Source organism: Piliocolobus tephrosceles, chromosome 9, assembly GCF_002776525.5.
Source record: "Piliocolobus tephrosceles isolate RC106 chromosome 9, ASM277652v3, whole genome shotgun sequence".
Taxonomy (NCBI): Eukaryota; Metazoa; Chordata; class Mammalia; order Primates; family Cercopithecidae; genus Piliocolobus; species Piliocolobus tephrosceles.
This window is the reverse complement of record NC_045442.1, coordinates 33731201-33752935: the sequence shown is the minus strand read 5'-3', so window position 1 is coordinate 33752935 and position 21735 is coordinate 33731201. Positions and strand designations below refer to the sequence as shown.

The 21735-nt window shown below is 42.3% G+C and overlaps 1 protein-coding gene across 2 annotated transcripts in view; it reads right to left on the bottom strand.

The window, feature by feature from the left end:
- DNMBP (dynamin binding protein) overlaps positions 1-21735 on the bottom strand; it is a 127449-nt gene that overhangs the window by 75623 nt on the left and 30091 nt on the right. The window contains exons 2-4 of one of the 2 annotated variants that reach the window (XM_026446552.1): positions 18736-18799; positions 13671-13825; positions 11157-11279 (exon numbers count right to left, since the gene is read on the bottom strand). In XM_026446552.1, coding sequence (XP_026302337.1) covers positions 11157-11279; positions 13671-13815 — 268 coding nt within the window. In that variant the 5' untranslated portion in view covers positions 13816-13825; positions 18736-18799. The remainder of the gene's footprint in view (positions 1-11156; positions 11280-13670; positions 13826-18735; positions 18800-21735) is intronic. The other variant, XM_023206401.3, reaches the window with a different exon arrangement.

Here is a 21735-nt window from a genome sequence, read left to right as displayed (position 1 = left end):
AAGCCTGTAATCCCAGCACTTTGGGAGGCCGAGACGGGCGGATCACGAGGTCAGGAGATCGAGACCATCCTGGCGAACACGGTGAAACCCCGTCTCTACTAAAAAATACAAAAAACTAGCTGGGCGAGACAGCGGGCGCCTGTAGTCCCAGCTACTCCGGAGGCTGAGGCAGGAGAATGGCGCGAACCCGGGAGGCGGAGCTTGCAGTGAGCTGAGATCCGGCCACTGCACTCCAGCCCAGGCAACAGAGCGAGACTCCGTCTCAAAAACAAACAAACAAACAAACAAACAAACAAAGAAATTACCACTCGTTGAATTTTGGTGCAGTATCAACGATGAATATTTGCAGTTATTGAAAAGACTATTAAAATACATTTTCCCATCTCCCATTGCATATTTGTGTAAAGCTGGATTTTCTTCACATAATTCCATGAAAACAACATATTGCAACAGATTGAATACAGATGCAAATAGAATCTGGTTTTCTTTTAGTAAGTCAAACATTAAAAAGATTTACAAACATGTAAAGCAATGTCATTCCTCATTAATTTTGTTTGGAAAGCTATACTTATTTTACATAAAAATATGTTATTTATGTTAATATGTCATGGGTTTTTAATGGATTGATAAACAAGTTTTAAAAATTTCCAGTTGTGGCCGGACGCGGTGGCTCACACCTGTAATCCCAGCACTTTGGGAGGCCGAGGCAGGTGGATCACCTGAGGTCAGGAGTTCGAGACCAGCCTGATCAACATGGAGAAACCCTGTCTCTACTAAAAATACAAAATTAGCTGGGGGTGGCGGCACATGCCTATAATCCCAGCTACTAGGGAGGCTGAGGCAGAAGAATTGCTTGAACCTGGAAGGTGGAGGTTGTGGTGAGCCGAGATCATGCCATTGCACCCCAGCCTGGGCAACAAGAGTGAAACTCTGCCTCAAAAAAAAAAAAAAAAAAAAAAAAAAATTCCCAGTTGTAATAGCTAGTATGATAAATATCAACAGAAACAGCCCACATAAACAAAAGCTCTTTGGGAAAAATACAATAATTAGCCAGGTGTGGTGGTGCCCACCCATGGTCCCAGATACTTGGAAGGCTGAGGTGGGAATCACTTGAACCTGGGAAGTCAAGGCTGGCAGTGAGTCATGGCTGTGCCACTGCACTCCAGCCTGGGCGACAGAGAAAGACACTGTCTCAAAAACAAAAACAAAACAAAACAAAAAACCCCCAAAACACAAAAAAGCTCTTTGGGGTCTCAATAACTTTTAAGAGTATACAAGGAGGCCAGGTGCAGTGACTCACACCTGTAATTCCAGCACTTTGGGAGGCTGAGGCAGAAGGATTGCTTGAGCAGAAGAGTTCAAGGTCAGCCTGGGCAACATAGCGAGACCTCGCCTCTATTCAAAATAAAAAAACATTAGCCAGGTGTGGTGGTGAGTGCTGTATTCCCAGCTACTTGGGAATCTGAGGCAGGAGGACCGCTTCAGCCCAGGAGTTTGAGCCTGCAGTGAGCTATGATGGCACCACTGCCCTCTGGCCTGGGCAACAGAGCGAGACCCTGTCTCAAAAAAATAAGAAAGAAATCTTTAGTAAAGGGTTCTGTGTTGGAGATGAAGGGTATGGGCAATGAATGTTCAATCATGTTCTCCAGAGGCCTTCTTGAACTATCCCTGTCCTGAAAATATATTATAATGAGATCTTAAAAGAAGGTACCAATAACCACCATTTTTGTTTTTGAAAATAACCAGTTTCCAGGTTATCCTCACAAAACGTAAGCTGAACAGTTAGCATCTGTCTTATTGCAGAAGATGTTGAGGTAAAGAAAGGATAAGAGCACAGTATGTGTTTCTGGAAAAATGAAATTAAAATTTCAGTTCTATATGATTTATGATTTAATTTTGAAAAAACTACTCTAATTTTATAATCAATTGTTTTACAACAAACACTTAATTATCTGATTATAAGCTATTCATTTGTAGATTATCCATTTTAATCTTACAGTTAGGATTAAAGTTAATCTTACCTACACTTTTATAGTTAAAATTTCCTTCTCACCCAGTACCCAAGTCAGAGGTGTTCAAGGAATGCACCTGGCCTAGGTAAAACAAGATCTGGGTAGCAAAGCACCTGGCAAAATCCTATGAGTCATTTTATAGTCAAGCACATTGGAAAACCGGGTTATCTTTTATGCTCTTGATTTTTATACGCTCTTGATTAAAAAAAAATTTAGACCAGGTGCAGTGGCTCAGGTCTGTAATTCCAGCACTTCAGGAGGCCAAGGTGGGTAGATCACCTCAGGTCAGGAGTTCAAGACTAGCCTGGCCAACATGGTGAAACCCTGTCTCTACTAAAAATACAAAATCAGCTGGGTGTGGGGGTACACGCCTATAACCCCAGCTACTCGAGAGGCTGAGGCAGAGGTTGCAGTGAGCTGAGGTAGAACCACTGCACTCCAGCCTGTATGACAAGAGCGAAACTCCATCTCAACAACAACAACAAAAAACTTCAGTCTACTCAGGCAAGGTGGCTATTGCCTGTAGTCTCAGCTACTCATGAGGCTGATGGGGGAAGACTGCTTGAGCCCAAGAGTTCAAGGCTACAGTGAACTATGATTGGACCACCGCACTCCAGTCTGGGTGACAAAGAGAGACCCTGTCTCTAAAAAATAAAATAAAATAAAATAAATAAGAAAAAAAAAAAAAACAACCTAAGTCTGTCTTATCTTCCCAAGCGGGGTTACAGGTTCCTTAATGATAGGTACCACCTTCTCTTTGGTATCTCAAGAGTCTGGTATGATGCCTTTTGCATAGGAAGCCCTTGATGTTCATTTGCTAATGATGATTATTCTTCAACTCCAACTCCCAAATAAATTCATTACATTCTGCTTTCCAAACTGACTTTTGCTGCTAATTTCCTTTTTTCTTCTAATTCCTTCTTTCAAAATATTTCTTCCTTTTTCTTTTTTTTTTTTTGTGGAGACAGCGTCTCACCCTATCACCAAGGTTGAGTGCAGTGGTGCAATCACGACTTACTGCAGCCTTGACCACCCAGGCTCAACCGATTGTCCCACCTCAGCCTCCCAAGTAGCTGAGACTACAGGCATGTGCCACCATACCTAATTTTTATTTTGACAGGGTCTCACTATGTTGCCCAGGCTGGTCTCGAACTCCTGGACTCAAGTGATCCACCTGCCTCAGTCTCCCACAGTGCTAGGATTTCAGGTGTGAGCCACTGTGCCCAGCCTCTTCCTTCTACTAATTGCTCTATGCTACGACCCTGGTCCAATTCCCACCATCTCACCCTTTTAAATCTTGTCTCTGGTCATTATTTCTTCAAGTCTACCAAATGATTCATGACAAATCAAGATTATAAATATACCAGTTTTATCATCTCCCTCCCCAGGCCAAACTTTTACTATGAAGCACAAGGAGCCTACTGCTAATGGCTTCTTCCCCAATAATCCTATTCTTATTTCCCAAAATATACAAAATATAAATTTGCTCTGAACACTCTCTGTAGAGCTTTATTGAGCTACCAAAAGACTTATGCTTTCACCCCAAAGCAAACTTACATTCATGATTATCCAGTCATAACCTTCCCCTTCTCCAACTATCCAATATTATCTCACCTATGATATGAGACCCTATTCCACACAAGGGGGCTTTCACTGTTACGAAGCCACATCATTATTAACCCCAAAGCCTTACTCATGTTACACCGTCTCTCCATCTGAAACCTTGGCTTGCTTCTCTAAAAAACCTTAGAAGCTCACATTCATCTTGGCTGTCTATAGCCTAGAAAAGAAATTATTGTCTACATCATGAATTCTGATACTTGTATTTTCATACACTATACAGCACCTAACATAAGATTTTAGACTCAGAGAGAGATGCCCAACATATTTTCACAAATTTGATATTATTTTGTTTCAATGTTCTCAAAAAATAGGGTCTTGGTCCTATATTTCTACATTCCTTTAACTTATGATTCCCTATCCCTTGGTCAGAATTTGGGGTCCTAAAAAACCACAAGGCTGGGCGCGGTGGCTCATGCCTGTAATCCCAACACTTTCGGATGCCGAGGCAGGGGGATCACAAGGTCACGAGATCGAGACTATCCTGGCTTACATGGTGAAACCCAGTCTCTACTAAAATTACGAAACATTAGCCAGGCGTTGTGGCAGGCGCCTGTAGTCCCAGCTACTGGGGAGGCTGAGACAGGAGAATGGTGTGAACCTGGGAGGCGGAGCTTGCAGTGAGCTGAGATCACGCCACTCCACTCCCGCCTGGGCAACAGAGCCAGACGCCGTCTCAAAAAAAAAAACAAAAAAAAACCATAAGTAATTTTCCCCCCTCTGGCCCCAGGGCCCCAGGGACCAGACGGAACGACTGGTGATTGACTGCTGTTCAGACACAATGGGCCTCTTGGTGAAGGGGAAGAATAAAAGCGTGCCATAACTCCCACTCTGCTGGCTTTGAAATGAACTGGCTTTCTTAAAGCTGTAGAATTATGATATTTTCCTGGTTTTGTCAGATCCCCATGAACCCACATAATAAAGCTTGTTTTCCTGTCTATTTTCAGCAGGGTAACTGTTTTGATAAGCTTTATTACCTGGTGGACTGCTATTTTATTGGTTATTTCTACATAGTAAAGGTGAATTTTCAAAAACATATATAATTTAGAACCTGGAAAGTACTTTAGAAATTATTTGGTTCAATACCCTTTTTATTTTAAAATTCATTTTATTATTTTTCGAGGCAGGGTCTCAGTCTGTTACCCAGGCTAGAAGGCAGTGGCTCAATCACTGCACATTGTAGCCTCGACTTCCCAGGCTCAAGCAATCCTCCTGCCTCAGCCTCCTGAGTAGCTGGGACTACAGGCGTGTGCCACTGTGCCCAGCTAATTTTTTTTTTTTAATTGTGGAGATGAGATCTCATTTGTTGCCCAAGTTGGCCTCAAACTCCTGGGCTCAAGTGATCCTCCCACCTAGGCCTCCTAAACTGCTGAGATTAAAGGTGTGAGTCACCATATTCTGCCTCAATGTCCCTATTCTATAACCCTGTTACTGACGCATAAGTCTCTGCTTTTCATCAGAAAGAGTCCTACAAGCTATTCCCCTGGGATCCTAGGTGATTCCTTAGGAAAGGATCACTTTTTCCATTAGATCAGTGTCTCCAAAATAACTAGTGGTCATTCCCAGACTTCTGAAATACCAATATGAGGAACTCCTGGAATAGCAAGACCAGATTTTGAGAACAGAAAAATAGGAAGTGTGGTGACCCTTAGGGTCAGCCTGAGCCTTTGACTCATGCACAATTAATCCCAGCCACACTGCTTGTTTCCTCTGATTGGATTTTTTTATTTGGACAGGAAATGCATTAGGAATAAAATGATAAGAAGGAACGCAGGTCTTCTTAGAATCGGATATGAGCAGTCTGACTGCAGTCCTGGGTTCCTCACAACCTCCTTTTGGGACTCTCTCTAAATGCCAGGGAACTACGTGCTTTATGCAGCCTGACCACATATGAGCCATGTCAGAACTTCCTTCCTGAAAGCTCACATTCATGGCATCACAAATTTACAACATATGTTCTTTGACTGATAAATACCACTGGTCAATGTATTTTCTATTGGCCTTTTGTTTGAGGGGGCAGGTGATCTAGAAACATGAGGTTATGGCCAAGGGATGAGCATTCTGTGTTATGTGAGGCAATTATTAGTGATATTCTATCACTTGTCATAATATGCACTAACTTTTTTCTCTCCTCTTTCTCTGTCTTTTCCTTGTCCTAGTCTCTTTTTTTTTTTTTTTTTTTTTTTTTTGAGACAGAGTCTTGCTCTGTCGCCCAGGCTGGAGTGCAGTGGTGCGATCTCAGCTCGCTGCAACTTCTGCTTCCTGGGTTCGAGTGATTCTTCTGCCTCAGCCTCCTGAGTAGCTGGGATTACAGGCGCCTGCCACCGCGCTGGTGGAGATGGGGTTTCACCATCTTGGCCAGGGTGATCTCAAACTCCTGACCTCGTGATCCACCTGCCTCGGCCTCCCAAAGTGCTGGGATTACAGGCGTGAGCCACTGCGCCCAGCCTCCTTGTACTAATCTCTTAACTGCTTTTGTTCTTTGCTCCCCTACACCCCCCACCTTTCTTTTCTCCTCTCCGTTTTTTTTAGGACAGTCAGGGGCACTGGCCACCTGTTTTAATTCTTCTTCCAAGAGACAGACTTGTTTCTCAGTTTAAATATAACTCGAGGTCAGGCGTGGTGGCTCATGCCTGTAATCCCAGCATTTTGGGAGGTCGAGGCAGGCAGATTGCTTGAAGTCAGGAGTTCGAGACCAGCTTGGCCAAAATGGTGAAACCCTGTCTCTACTAAAAATACAAAAAATTAGTTGGGGGTGGTGGCACACGCCTGTAATCCCAGCTACTCGGGAGGCTAAGGCATGAATATCACTTGAACCAAGGAGGTGGAAGTGGCAGTGAGCAGAAATTGCACCACTGCGCTCCTGCCTGGGCGACAGAGTGAGACTCTGTCTCAAGAAAAAAAAAAAAAATATATATATATATATATATATATAATATAAAAAATATAATAAAAAAAATATATATATATTTTAACTCAAAACACTAGCAATAGTCCAAAACAATTACATAGCCTCAGGAAAAGGAAGAAGGGTGACATCTGCTGGAACAAAGATCAGTGGTTCTGATTTCACATAGAATCTCTCTGGGAACAGACACACAAAACTTCACAGAATTATCCCAGAAACAAGATACCCAAAGCACATCAACGAAGCCCAGGCGCCCAGGTTAAGACTAATAAGAGGCCGGGTGCGGTGGCTCAAGCCTGTAATCCCAGCACTTTGGGAGGCCGAGACGGGTGGATCACGAGGTCAGGAGATCGAGACCATCCTGGCTAACACGGTGAAACCCCATCTCTACTAAAAATAATACAAAAAACTAGCCGGGCGAGGTGGCGGGCACCTGTAGTCCCAGCTACACGGGAGGCTGAGGCAGGAGAATGGCGTAAACCCGGCAGGCGGAGCTTGCAGTGAGCTGAGATGCGGCCACTGCACTCCAGCCCGGGTGACAGAGCGAGACTCCGTCTCAAAAAAAAAAAAAAAAAAGACTAATAAGAAAGCTAGCATTTACTGAGCGCTTACCTACTGCCATATGCTTTCCATGTACAACCTCATCTAATCCTCACAATCACCCTGAGGTAGGTATTATATTATTATCCTCATTTTGTAGATAAGAAAACTGAGACTGAGAGACTTAAGTAACTAGTCCAAGGTCACAGCTATTAAGTGGTGGACTTGGATTTAAACTTATGCCTGTCAGAATTCTTATCCCCTAAGCTATACTGCCTGCTCTAAATACATACAGACATCTATAAATTACATACATATTTTTTCTCTTATTAATCCTAATAATACTTCTTAAAGGTAAGTAAACAACAATGAACTAAAAAGGCACGTGGTAAAACACAACAGATCTCAAACATTATCCCACATACTTTTTTTTTTTTTGAGAAGGAGTATCACTCTTGTTGCCCAGGCTAGACTACACTGGCGCAATCTTGGCTCTCGACAAGCTCCACCTCCCGGGTTCAAGAAATTCTTCTGCCTCAGCCTCCCAAGAAGCTGGGATTACAGGTATGCACCATCATGCCCAGCTAATTCTGTATTATTAGTAGAGATGAGGTTTCATCATGTTGGCCAGGCTGGTCTCGAACTCCTGACCTCAGGTGATCCACCCGCCTAGGCCTCCCAAAGTGCTGGGATTACAGGCATGAGCTACCATGCCTGGCTCCACATACTCTTAAGGTTTCCAAATCCCCTCCTGACATATTCCATCATCAACATTTCATTTACAGACACACTGATCTAATGGAAAAAGTGATTTTCAGTCTAGGAAGTTGAAGCGTCATCCCAAGCACTAGACTTGAAAAACAGGAAGCCTAGATGCAAGTCTGATAAACTGTACCTGGCATAAAACAATACTTTCATTTTTTAGTGATTTTGTTTCCCACCAGTAAAATTAATACCTGTTGATGTGACTTGTCATGTACAGAAAAGAGAAATTAAAATAATTTGTGTCACAAGCTAAGTTTCCCAGAAAAAGACAAATTGCATAGGTATAACTAACTTCTCCATCCTCAAAGGTTTATGTTTCCAAATTAAAAGACGGAGCTAAAAAAGACGTGAAAGCTTCATAGAAGCGTTCCTTCTATGAAAGGCATAGAAGGAAAGCTGACCGGTCAGGGTGTTTACTGGCAGTAGATTATCACAGAGAGGAGAACAAGATAAAACCATGGATAATTAGTACATCTGGTGCTAGTCTCTCTTTCCCAATGTATCCCCCTGCCCTGCATCCTTTTCCTTTGGATTCCATTTACATCTTTAAGCTTAATAGGCTTAATTGGTTAAAAGGTAGTCAAGATAAAATCTACAGATTCCAGGTCCTGGCCTGAGCTTGAGTCAGTCTTTGGACAGGTGACTCATGATGCCAGGTTCTTTCTGAGAATCTCTCGGATGGCCATGCTTCCTAAGAAAAGTCCACGCTACCCACACCCTCTGAACAGCTCAGCGGAAGCCACTGCACTCTTTTCCTTTCTCCATTCCATCAGATACGGACTACAGACTCCACTGGGCGAGCTATGAGTAAGGACAGATAGGGTACCTGCTATAATCTGTTAATCTATTTCTGTCTACCTCCCCAATACTGATTAGCAAGAAAGTATACAGAACTGAGGTAGATACTGAGTATAAAGTGAAGTGCAAGAAACCCTCAAAACAACAGAGCATGGTGGCGTTTTCTCTTATTAATCCTTTCTTTTTTTGAAACAAGGTCTTGCTCTGTTGCCCAAGCTGGAGTGTAGTGGCATAAACACAGCTCACTGCAGCCTCAACCTCCTGGGCTCAGGCTCCTGCCTCAGTCTCCTGAGTAGCTGGGACCACGGGCATGCACTACTGATATGCAACACTATGCCTGGCTAATTTAAATTTTTTAATTTTTTAAAAAATTTTTTATTTTTTTGTAGAGACAAGGTCCTGCCATGTTGCCCAGGCTGATCTCAAACTCCTGGGCTCAAGGGATACTCTTGCCTTTGGCCTCCCAAAGTGCTAGGATTACAGCCATGAGCCACTGTACCCAGCCTCTTATTAATCCTAATGATACTTCTTATAGTTAAGTAAGTAAGGTCTGTAATCCCAGCTACTCAGGAGACTGAAGTGGTAGCATCACTTGAGGCTAGGAGTTTCAGACCAGCCTGGGCAACACTGTTGAGACCCTGTGTTTTAAAAAAAATAAAACAAAATTTGTGTAATAAAAAATAAATAATCCCAGCACTTCGGGAGACCGAAGTGGGCAGATCACAAGATTAGGAGTTCGAGACCAGCCTGACGAATATGGTGAAATCTCATCTCTGCTAAAACTACAAAAATTAGCCGGGTGTGGTGGCAGGCGCCTGTAGTCCCACCTACTCAGGAGGCTGAGGCACGAGAATCACTTGAACCTGGGAGGCGGCGGTTGTGGTGAGCCGAGATTGCGCCACTGCACTTTAGCCTTGACAGAATGAGACTCTGTCTCAAAAAACAAATAAACAAACAAACAAAATAAAACAAAATTTAAAAATAAAGAAATTCTCAAAACAGATTTTGAGGATTAAGGTCAAAATTCATTATTCCATTCTTATCACTAAGGGTTACAGAAGTTTGCTAGGATTTTCTGGGAGGGGGAGGGTGTGTACATGATTTAAGAAGTCAAGCCTGTCCCTTTTGTGCCATATGCCAAAGAGCAAGTCATATTAATAACACACCTAATAACTTCTACTGTTTTGATGACTGAGTCATCACAAAATTGGATTGACCAGAAGCTTCTGTCTATGGAACACTACTGGTTTCTCTGTTTACGCAAAACAGACTTAAGGACACTTGCTGAAATGGTTTATAGTTTATAGTTCATTCATCTCATCAGAGTGCAAGAAGGGAAAAATGCTTGGAAAATCACGGAGAGACAGCTACGACTACCTGTTTTAATGTATATTTATTTATTTATTTTTGTTTTTTGAGACAGGGTCTCACTGCTACCCAGGCTGGAGTGCAGTGGTGTGATCATAGCTTACCGAAGCTTCCAACTCCTGGGCTCAAGTGATCCTCTTGCCGCAGCCTCCTGAGTTGCTAGGACTATAGGTGCATACCACCATGCCTGGCTAAATATGACTATCTGTTTTAAATCACTTCCCTTTAAACTCGCTCTGATGAGACAGTAGTAAAATGGGGAGGTTTTGCACCTGTCTCTTAATTTCCATATCAAAATTCCTGCTCTACTATTATGCATTAATAAATGGTAACATTGTTAGCAAAGCCGTATCCAGCTTTTTTCTTTTTTTTCTCCCTACCCCCATGCCCCATATCAGTTTTTAAAAGAAAAAAAGAGAAATAAAGCCTGAAGTTGGTCAGGCGCAGTGACTCATGCCTGTAATCCTAGCACTTTGGTAGGCTGAAGCAGGCAGATTGTTTGAGCCCAGGAGTTTGAGACCAGCCTGGGCAACACGGCAAAACCCCATCTCTACCAAAACTACTAAAAATTAGCCCAGCGTGGTAGCATGTGCCTGTGGTCCCAGCTACTCAGGAAGCTGAGGTAGGAGGACTGTTTGAGCCTGGGAGGCAGAAGGTGTAGTGAGCTGAGATCACACCACTGCACTCCAGCCTAGGCAACAGAGTGAGACTATTTCCTCAAAAAAAAAAAAAAGAGAGAGAGAGAGCATGAGCCTGAAGTGTGGTTATAGCATGGGGGCAGTGGAAAGATAATCCTGGACTTAGAATATGATGAGCTCACATTCTGAGGCCAAGACTTCTCACCTTTAGCCAACAGTCTTTGAATTTTGCTCTCATTATTTATAAAATACAGTTAATAATCCCCACTTTCCTACCTCCCAGGTCTGTGCTGAGGATCAAGTGAGAATATATTTGTGAGAAAATACTGTGGAAATTGTAAAATGGTACCAAACTATAAGGCATCATTATGTCCACGCTACTTTGGTATTGCCGAGGACTCTCTAGAGGTTAAGCCACTTCACAAATTCAAAAAGGATATGGTTGTTGAAATGGGCAGACTCCAAAAATCTAATTTCAAATAGTCTACTATTTGATGAGCAGCTTACCTCGATGGAGGGGAAGACTATCCAATTCTTGGGATGTGAATTCACAAATGCATACAAACAGCCTCTCTCCTTCTTTTAGACTGGGAATGGTCACAATTTCCACAAAACTGCTGGGGAACTGTCCTGAAAATAAAAGCAAGCATATTAAATTTTAATACTGAAATTTCTTTTTCCATCTGTGTACAAGGACAAAAACTTTTCTTCTTAGTCCATGTATAGACCCTAACTTGAAAACTCTGTGAAAACTCATAATTGGAGAATCTGTTGGAGAGAAGTATAGTGCACAAAACTAGATGCACGTAGAACAGAGAGAATGCAATTCAATTCCATACGCATTTACTGGGGGATGCTATATGCAAAGCACACCGCAGAGGAAAACATAAGTAAGATAGTTTTGGTCTTCAAAGATCTAAAAACCTAGTTCAGACAAAAAGTCGAATTCAGACACAAATAATAATTCAATCCTGAAATCTGCTATCACAATGTAAGTACACAAATTGTCACGGAAGTTCAAAGACGGTAGGTAACAGGTCAGGAAGAACATAAAAAACTTTATGAAAACAATAGTATTTGAATCTGAAGGTGGATAAGGTTTTAATTGGTGGTGGTAGAAAGACAGGGCCTGCCAGTTGGAAAGTATCAGAAAGTCTGATTGATTCTACCTTCTATCTCTGGGTCTGTTTATCTCCAGACCCACCACCTTGGTCCATGCCATCACCATTTCTCACCTGGATTACTGCAGCAACCTTCCAAATGCTTCCCTGACTTCAATTTTGTCCCTTTCTATCATTCTTAAGTCTGCAGCAGTGAGTTTTCTAAAATTCAAATCTGATAATGTTCAAAGCACTTTCAGGGTTTCCCATTTCCTTTACTCCTTACCATGGCATACTCTGTCTCCCATGATGCAGCTTTTGCTCATCTCTCCAGCCCACCTTTCCCCTTCAACCACTCACACCTCACGCCCTACTAAACTTCTCTAGGTCCCCTGTGTTCTCACACTCCAGGGACCTTCAGCAAGCAATCCTCTCTGCCTACCATCTTTGCCTTGCTAACTCCTTCTCATCATTTTTGTCTCAGCTGAGATATCATTTCTACTGGGAAATAATTTATTTATCTCTCAAATGTGGGTTAAGTGTCAACAGAGTGTGCTTGAAGGACTCCAACCCAGACTTAAACATAAATATGAATATATGCAAGTTAAGGATTGGATTAACACAGATGCATGTGGTGTGGGAAAAGCTTCCACCCTTCCCTAGGCTAATTAATGAAAGAAATCGATGTGAACATGTGTCTTACAGAATTGAAGAAAGCTAACCAGGTGCATGGAATGTGGGAGGTAGGTAGCATGTAGTAGGGTAAAGGATAACTTTAATAAATTTGGGTCAGCCATGGATCCAGGAGGGAATGAACAGGATGAATCATGCTCCTTTGAAGAAAATGAAAGAAAGATCACTTCTCAGCCTTTTGCCTAAGATCAAGTGAAGAATGAAAGAAAGGGTAGAAAACGTTCAAAGAAGACAGCCAGAGAAAACAAGGTGGAGAGCACCTTGTGTTCCACAAATCATAAAGCTGGTTATGAAAAGCAGTAGTAAACAACAGGGTTCTGAAGAAAGGAATAACACATGTTTTGAGAAGAGGAATAATAGCACTGAACACAAAGGATAAAGACCTGGGAAGGGCAAGTGGGGGAAAGGGAAAGACTTGGATAGAAACCTGGGCTGGGGCAGCTGGTGTCCAGCAGTGCGGCCTCTTGAAGGAAGCAACACAGAGAGATGGAGTGGTAACAGAAATCTTCCCCTAACTGGTAGAGACCACATATGAATACAGAAGGAAAACACAAAAGGATTCTGAAATTTATTGACTTGGGCTTCCCAGTTAGCTAGCTTTCTTTTCTTTCTTTCCTTCCCTTCCTCCCTCCCGTCCTTATTTATTTATTTATTTATTGAGATGGTGTCTTGCTATGTTGACCAGGCTGATTTCAAACTCTTGACCTCAAGCAATCCTCCCATCTCAGCCTCCCAAAGTGCTGGGATTATAGGCATGAGCCACCGTGCCCAGTCTTTATTTTTATTTTTATTATTTATTTATTTGAGACAGAGTTTTGCTCTTGTTGCCCAGGCTGGAATGCGATGGCACAATCTCAGCTCACTTCAACCTTCGCCTCCTGGGTTCAAGCAATTCTCCAGCCTTGCCTCCTGAGTAGCTGGGATTACAGGCATGCATCACCACAGCCGGCAAATTTTTTATTTTTAGTACAGACAGGATCTCACTATCTCACCATGTTGGCCAGGCTGGTCTTGAACTCCTGACCTCAGGTGATCCACCCACCTCAGCCTTCCAAAGCACTGGGATTACAGGCATGAGCCACTGCCCCCAGCTAGGAATAATTTTCTTTCTTTCTTCTTTTTGAGACAGGGTCTCACTCTGTCGCCAAGGCTGGAGTGCAGTGCTGGTCTTTATTTTTAATATGGAAAGAAGTCAGGGCCTGTGGTCCATTATGAGTCTCTTACTTACCTGTAACATCCTCCTTCTTTCCTAGAAGCCAAAATTCATCCACCACTGCCAGCACCTCAATAACATCTCCCACAAAGAGCGGCAGTTCTTCTGACACGCTAGGGCAGAAGTCAAAAATGGCTCGAACCACTGAGCCGGCCTCCATGTTTTATAATCTGGAAAGAAAGATCAAGAGAAACAGAAAACATCAATATTTAAGACACTGCAATATAGATCTATTTCTTGGGAATGATAAAGCTTAAGATATAAATATTCTTAAAATGAAGCCAAAGCTAAGCAAATAAGTTAGTACTTCCTATTTTATTTTTGAGACAGGGTCTCACTCCCATCGCCCAGGCTGGAATGCAGTGGAGCAATCACGGCTCACTGTAGCCTCGACTTCCGGGGCTCAGGTGATCCTCCCAGCTCAGTCTCCCAAGAAGTTTGGGCTACAGGCATGTGCCACACCATGTCCAGCTAATTTTTGTGTTTTTACTAGAGGCAGGGTTTCACCATGTTGCCCAGGCTGGTCTCAAACTCCTGGGCTCAAGCAATCTGCCTACCTTGGCTTCCCAAAGTACTGGGATTACAGGCATGCTCCACTGTGCCTGGCCTCATATTTTAAAATATCAAAGTTATTTCTCATTTCTTTTTCCTTTTTTTTCACGGTGGGGACACGGTCTTGCTCTATCACCCAGGCTGGAGTGCAATGGTGTGATCACAGCTCACTGCAGCCTCCAGCTCCTGGGCTCAAGTGATCCTCCTACCTTAGCTTTCTGAGTAGCTGGAACTACAGGCGCATACCACTGTGCCTGGCTTTTTTTTTTTTTTTTTTTTTTGAGATGAAACCTCGCTGTGTGTTCCACGCTGGAGTGCAGTGGCACAATCTCAGCTCACTGCCACTTCTGCCTCCTGGGTTCAAGTGATTCTTGAGGCTCAGCCTCCCAAGTAGGTGGGACTACAGGCATGCGCCACCATGCCCAGCTAATTTTTGTATTTTTAGTAGAGACAGGGTTTTGCCATGTTGGCCAGGCTCATCTCAAACTCCTGGCCTCAAGTGATCCGCCCACCTCAGCCTCCCAAAGTGCTGGGATTACAGGCGTAAGACACCATGCCTACCCTTTTTTTTTTTTTTTTTTTGTAAAAAAGATATCTCACTTTGTTACCCAGGCTAGTGTTGAACTCCTGGCTTCAGTGATCCTTCTGCTTCGGCCTCCCAAAGTGTTGGGATTCCAGGCATGAGACACCATACCTGGTCTAATTTAAAAATAATAATTTCCTCATATATTTTTCATTTGGCCCTCAAAGGAATTCAGGAATTACAAAAAAAAAAACAAAAACAAAAAAACAAAAACAAAAACAAAAACAAAAACCTAGACCTCACAGTGATAGAAAATATTCAAGTCAGCAAATGTAGGATTTTCAGAATGCCTGAAGAGGGCAGTAAGGAAATTAACATTTTTAAAGCACCAGAAAACATGGTAATTTTAAAATACAATACTTTAAAAAGTAGGGATTTTAAATATGGCATTCCCCATAATGATCTTAAAGATTAGGATACTAAGGCTTAGTATAGTTAGAAAACATTGTTTGTCCAAGATCACAGCACTCACAGCAGCAGGGCCAGGACTCAAACTGAGGGCATTCTGGTTCCCACCTACTGAGACCATCTGCAAACAAATGTACCACAACCTGAAGAGTAACAGCAGGACCACGCCTCAAAGGCCTAGATGGAAAACCTATTGGGGGCTGGCGCGGTGGCTCACACCTGTAATCCCAGCACTTTGGGAGGCCGAGGTGGGCAGATCACCTGAGGTCAGGAGTTTTGAGACCAGCCTGGACAACATGGTAAAACCCCGTCTCTACTAACAATACAAAAATCAGTCAGGCACAGTGGTGGGTGCCTATAATCCCAGCTACTTGGGAGGCTGAGGCAGCATAATCGCTTGAACCCAGGAGGCAGAGGTTGCAGTGAGCCGAGATCACGCCATTACATTCCAGCCTGGGCAACGAAGTAACACTCCGTCTCAGAAAAGGAAAAAGGAAAAGGAAAGGGAAAACCAATTGAATGGCTCATGTCTGTAATCCTAGCACTTTGGGAGACAGAGATTGGAGGATCAATTGCAGTCAGGAGTTCAAGACCAGCCTGGGCAACACAGCAAGACTTCATGTCTATTTTATTTTTTTAAAAAGTTAGAAAAGTAAAAATCTGTAAGAAAGGAAGAAAGGACTATGTAGATGGCACCTCCAGATAAGATTTAGCATCCTATGCCAGATCAAGTATGTGTTCTCAGTTCATAGAAGTCAGTGCCCCAACCCCGGAGAGTATCCTTGTATTGTTACGGTGTCTGTGCTGTAATAGGACGATGTGTCCACTACCTTGATGCATGTGGCTGGGGAACCTAAGTATGTACTGAAGCAGCAGAAAGACAGGACATAAGTAGTGGACATCTATCCACCTGTAGACAATCAGCCGTGATGACAGCTACATTTCTCCCTAGGTCTCTTAAAAGAACAGCTGAAGATCACCAGAGTACCCAGGCCTGAAATCTATTTTTCTTTTCTTTTCTTTTCTTTTTAGAGATGGGGTCTTGCTCTGTTGCCCAGGCTGGAGTGCAATCATAGCTCGCTGCAGCCTTGAACTCCTGGGCTCAAGTGATCCTCCTGCCTCAGCCTCCCAAGTACAAGTCTATTTTTCTTTAATCAGCTCAAGTACTTATTTGGTCTTGGTAGAGATGAATGAGGACTCTAACTTCCATCTCACACAAAACCATCATCACATCAAAAAGCATGAAGTGTCTAATTACAAAAAAAGAAAAGATGGTGGTAGCTCTGTTAATTTTATTTATTTACGAGACTGGGTCTTATTCTGAGGCCCAGGCTGGAGTGCAGTGGCTCACTGCAGCCTCGATATCCCAAGCTCAAGCAATCTTCCCACCTCAGCCTCCTGGGTATCTATGGCTACAGGTATGCATAACCATGCCCAGATAATATTTTTGTATTTTTTTGTAGAGACAGGGTTTTACTATGTCGCCCAGGCTGGTCTCAAACTCCTGGGCCACCCACCTTGACCTCCCAAAGTGCTAGGGTTACAGGCAGAAGCCACCATACCTGATGTCTGTTAATTTACAATCCAGCCAGGTGCAGTGGCTCATGCCTGTAATTCCAGCACTTTGGGGAGGCCAATGTGGGTGGATCACCTGAGGTTGGGAGTTTGAGACCAGCCTGACCAACATGGAGAAACCCCATCTCTACTAAAAATACAAAGTTAGCCGGACGTGGTGGGGGATGCCTGTAATCCCAGCTACTCCGGAGGCTGAGGCAGGAGAATCACTTGAACCCAGAATCACTTGCACCGGAGGTGCGGTGAGCCAAAACTGCACTATTGCACTCCAGCCTGGGCAACAAGAGCAAAACTATGTCTCAAAAAAAAAATTATATCCAAGAAAACACTGATGTGGATAAACATATTAGGCATATAATAAATCATTGAGTATATTCATATGGAGTACCTAGAAGATGTTAATAAATCATGCTACACAATCAAACATTACCTATTTAATTTGTACTGTCAAGCAAAGGTATGTTATCTTTGTGTTACTTATTACAGACTTTTTGTCTACAAGATGACTTGAGTCCACAGTGGAAAAGAGAAGTGGTAAGTGGGTATTTCCCATAGATGCTACTCACACATTTTCTCTAAGTATTACCAAAAAAAAAAAAAAATCTAATTATAATTACATGCTGAGGAGGCAGCATATATGAATGTAAAGCACTAGGCTTCTGGAGTCAGAGAGACCCAGGTCCACAGCCCAGCTCCACTATTTATTAGTGATTTCACCTTGGACATCTTACTTAAACTCTCTGGGCTTCAGTTTCCTCATCCAGAAAAATGGAGATAATCATAGTTTCATAATAATCATCAAGACTATTAAAGTTATAATAGTGCCTAACATTCACTGAGTACTTCCTAGGTACATGCATTGTACCATGTACTTCCCTGAGTCCTTGCAAGGACCCTATCATATGTTATTGGTTCCCATTTGGCAGGTGGGGACACGGGATCAGAGAGATGATAGCTGTCCAAGGTCACATAGTAAGTCAGAGGTGTAATGGGAAACCAAATCTGTCTGTCTCCAAAGCCTTAACCAGTATGCTAACAGTGTGAAGTCACCTAGGTCAGGGCTGGTATAATAGCTGCTCTATTTTAGTCATTATTACAATGCATCATTTCCATAATCAACTGCAAGCTCAAATTTGTGTCACTGCTATAGCATTTCCAAAGAATGTGCTATTTCAAACATATAAACACTACAGAGCTTACCATTTCAACATGTCAAAACCTGGTTAACTTTGATTGTTTAAAAATAGACACACTCGGCCGGGCGCGGTGGCTCAAGCCTGTAATCCCAGCACTTTGGGAGGCCGAGACGGGCGGATCATGAGGTCAGGAGAGCGAGACCATCCTGGCGAACACAGTGAAACCCCGTCTCTACTAAAAAAAATACAAAAAACTAGCCGGGCAAGGTGGCGGGCGCCTGTAGTCCCAGCTACTTGGGAGGCTGAGGCAGGAGAATGGCATAAACCCGGGAGGCGGAGTTTGCAGTGAGCCGAGATCGCGCCACTGCACTCCAGCCTGGGCGACAGAGCGAGACTCTGTCTCAAAAAAAAAAAAAAAAATAGACACACTCCAGACTTCCCTGACTTTTTTATTAGAACACCTTGAACATGATTTACTCTTTGGCTGATGGGTCCAAGTTCATTATTAAGACTACACATTACTGTATTAAGCTGTGATACACAATACCAGCACTGTCTATCTTTTAGGCCTTTCTCTTTCAATGTCAGCCTACCCTCTGCTCTCCTCCGTCAACTTTTCCACCCCCTTGCTACATTGCTGCTTATGATCTGCTACGGAGGGGAGACCACACACACACTACCAAAATTATACATAGATCCCAGATAAATAAAAGTAAACAAGCTCTAAATGCGAGGCTAACAAACTCTGCTGTGGTGGGAAAGGACACGTGTTCATGGTAGAGTTTTTCAACAGTTACTTTTACGTGCACTGAGGCCCCTTTCTTACTTTCTGGCTGTCTTCCAGAGGACTGAAGTTGCCAGATGTCAGACTTCCACATAAGGGTGGTGTCCTACGTATTTAAAAAAAAAAAACACACACACACATAAAGTCTTGCAAACTTTTTAACCATCTAGATGGTTATATGTTATTAAAACAATTCCTTAACCTTGGGCCAATGTAGATACTATTTTTCTTCTTATACCACATTTTCTCAAATTTCATCTATCAGACTAAATATATCTAATTATCTAAAATATCAAGTAAAGAATTAGCATAAGCCCCATATGATTACTTAGAGAACTACCCTATTACACAAAGGGAGTAACGCTCGTAATCTGAAAGAGTTAAAGCTTCTCCCAGAGAACCTTTCACTGTACCAGAAAATGACTCAGAAGCAGAGGAGAATCTGGCTCCATAAATACTTTTACTGACTGACCTCCTACTCCACTGGAATGAGTGCGTAATCGCTGAGGAGCACACACCCCAGAAGGGTACTGAAGTCACGGCCTCGCTAAATGACATGATTCATGTGTGAGACCCGAAAGTATGTATAATATGATGAATCTCGTCTGTCTTCTCTGCCCTGTATACATTGTGAAAAGCAGCTACTCTTATTCATGCCAGAGCCATTTTAGAAGCCTGAGCATATATTTTGAAACAATCATAAATGGCTTCTATAAGCTGTTCCACCAACTCCAGATGGAAGTAAAAAGAATTGCAGAGGAAATCAGAACACAGATGGGCTTGAGAGAACACCGAGGAAATTACTGCCTAGATGGCATGATTTCAGGGACAGCAGGAAAATTTGCTATGAAAACACCATCTTCTTCCCTTTCTGGTGAATGCCTGTCTTTCCACCTTTAGAGAATCATTCTCATTTGAAATATAAATATCTTTGGAAAGAAAATTCTACAAACCCTTTTACAATGTAAACTCTGTAAAGGAAGAGATTTGTTTTGTTTACTGGTCTACAGCTGTGCCTGGCACATAAAATAGTCTCAGATTTTTGGTGAACAAATGATTTGCTGAAGTTTGGGAAAATATATGAAACTATTTTTTTATTATTATTATTTTTTTTTTTTTTTGAGATGGAGTCTTGCTCTGCCGCCCAGGCTGGAGTGCAGTGGCCGGATCTCAGCTCACTGCAAGCTCCGCCTCCCGGGTTCATGCCATTCTCCTGCCTCAGCCTCCCGAGTAGCTGGGACTACAGGCGCCCGCCTCGTCACCCAGCTAGTTTTTTGTATTTTCTATTAGAGACGGGGTTTCACCGTGTTAGCCAGGATGGTCTCGATCTCCTGACCTCGTGATCCGCCCGTCTCGGCCTCCCAAAGTGCTGGGATTACAGGCTTGAGCCACCGCGCCCAGCCTATTTTTTTATTCTTATCTTTTAAAAATGTTTTTCCAATAATCCAACCTGTCACAATATATGAAACTATTCATATCAAAATCTCAAGTTCTACTTATCTACAACTACATCTCTTCCCTACAAATAGTTTTACCTTCCAGCTTGTCTATCTATGTATGGCACTGGCAACAGTGCCATAGAAATGTCATAAAACTCTTCCAGGTCAAGCATTAGTATCTTGGACTTCTTCATCCTCTATGGCAGATGGTACACTAAGAACAATAGCTACTGTATGATTATCCACCAAGTATCAGACACTGATCTAGGAGCTTAAATCCTCATGACTCTGCAGGGTAGACAGCAAGTCTCCAAAGCCAGGGTGCCTGGGTTCAAAACCCAGCACCGCAACTGAGCAATTTACTCAATCTCTTTAGCTGACAAATAGCTAAACCAGAACTCAAATTCAGGCCTGTTCGATTTCCATGCCCACGTTCTTTTTATGGCAAACATCACTTTTCTTAAACCTCATTGGTTCTTCCTTCAACATCCTCTAGACTTCCATTTTTCTGTTTCTCCAACATTTTACTATGAAAATTTTCAAACAGCGAGGTTGAAAGAATTTTACACCCACCACCTAGATTCTAGTATTAACATCTTACTGCAGTTACTTTACCACATATTATCTATCCCTTTATTCATTTATCAATTTGTGTTATTTTTTGGATGCATTTCAAATATATATATATTTTTTATTTTGATGCACTTCAAAATAAACCACAAACATTTCCCACCAAACTTCGACATACATATCTTAACTAGAGTCCAATATTTTGTTTACAGTTCTTGTTGTTGTTGGTTTTTTTCTTTTTTGAGACAGGGTCTCTGTCACCTAGGCTAAAGTGTAGTGGTGTGATTTTGGCTCACTCCAACCTCTGCCTCCCAGGCTCTGGTGATCCTCCCACCTCAGCCTCCTGAATATCTGGGATTACAGGTGTGTACTACCACACCTGGCTAATTTCTTTGTAGAGGTGAGGTTTTGCCATGTTGCCCAGGCTCGTCTTGAACTCCTCGACTCAGGTGCTCTGCCGGCCTTGGCCTCCCAAAGTGCTGGGATTACAGGTGTGAGCCACCACGCCTAGCCAGCAGTTTTTTGTTTTGTTTTTGTTTTTTTAAGTATCTTTTTCCTCTCCCTACTGGCCAAGGAATTACAAATTCCTACTGGCCAAGGAATTACAAATTAAAATACAAGGAATTACAAATTAAATACAATTAAATACAAATTAAATTAAATACAATTAAATACAAATTAAATATAATTAAATAAAATTAAATACAAATTTAATTACAAATTAAAATACAAAACAAAATACAATACCAATTCCTACTGGCCAAGTAATTACAAATTAAAATACAAGGAATTTTAACAGAATTGCAGCTCTGTTCTCCCCACTAAAATGGCAGTAAACCTGATTAATCTTTCTAAAATGTCAATTTTTATATATCACACAGTTGGATAAGAATTTACACATCTTCCTATTTTCTGTAATTCATACATTCAACAAATATTCATCAAGCCAAATGGCATCAACCAAAGCCCTATGCAAACTAAAAATTTGGCGTGACTGGGTAAATGAATCATTTGATGACCCTTTACCCAACAC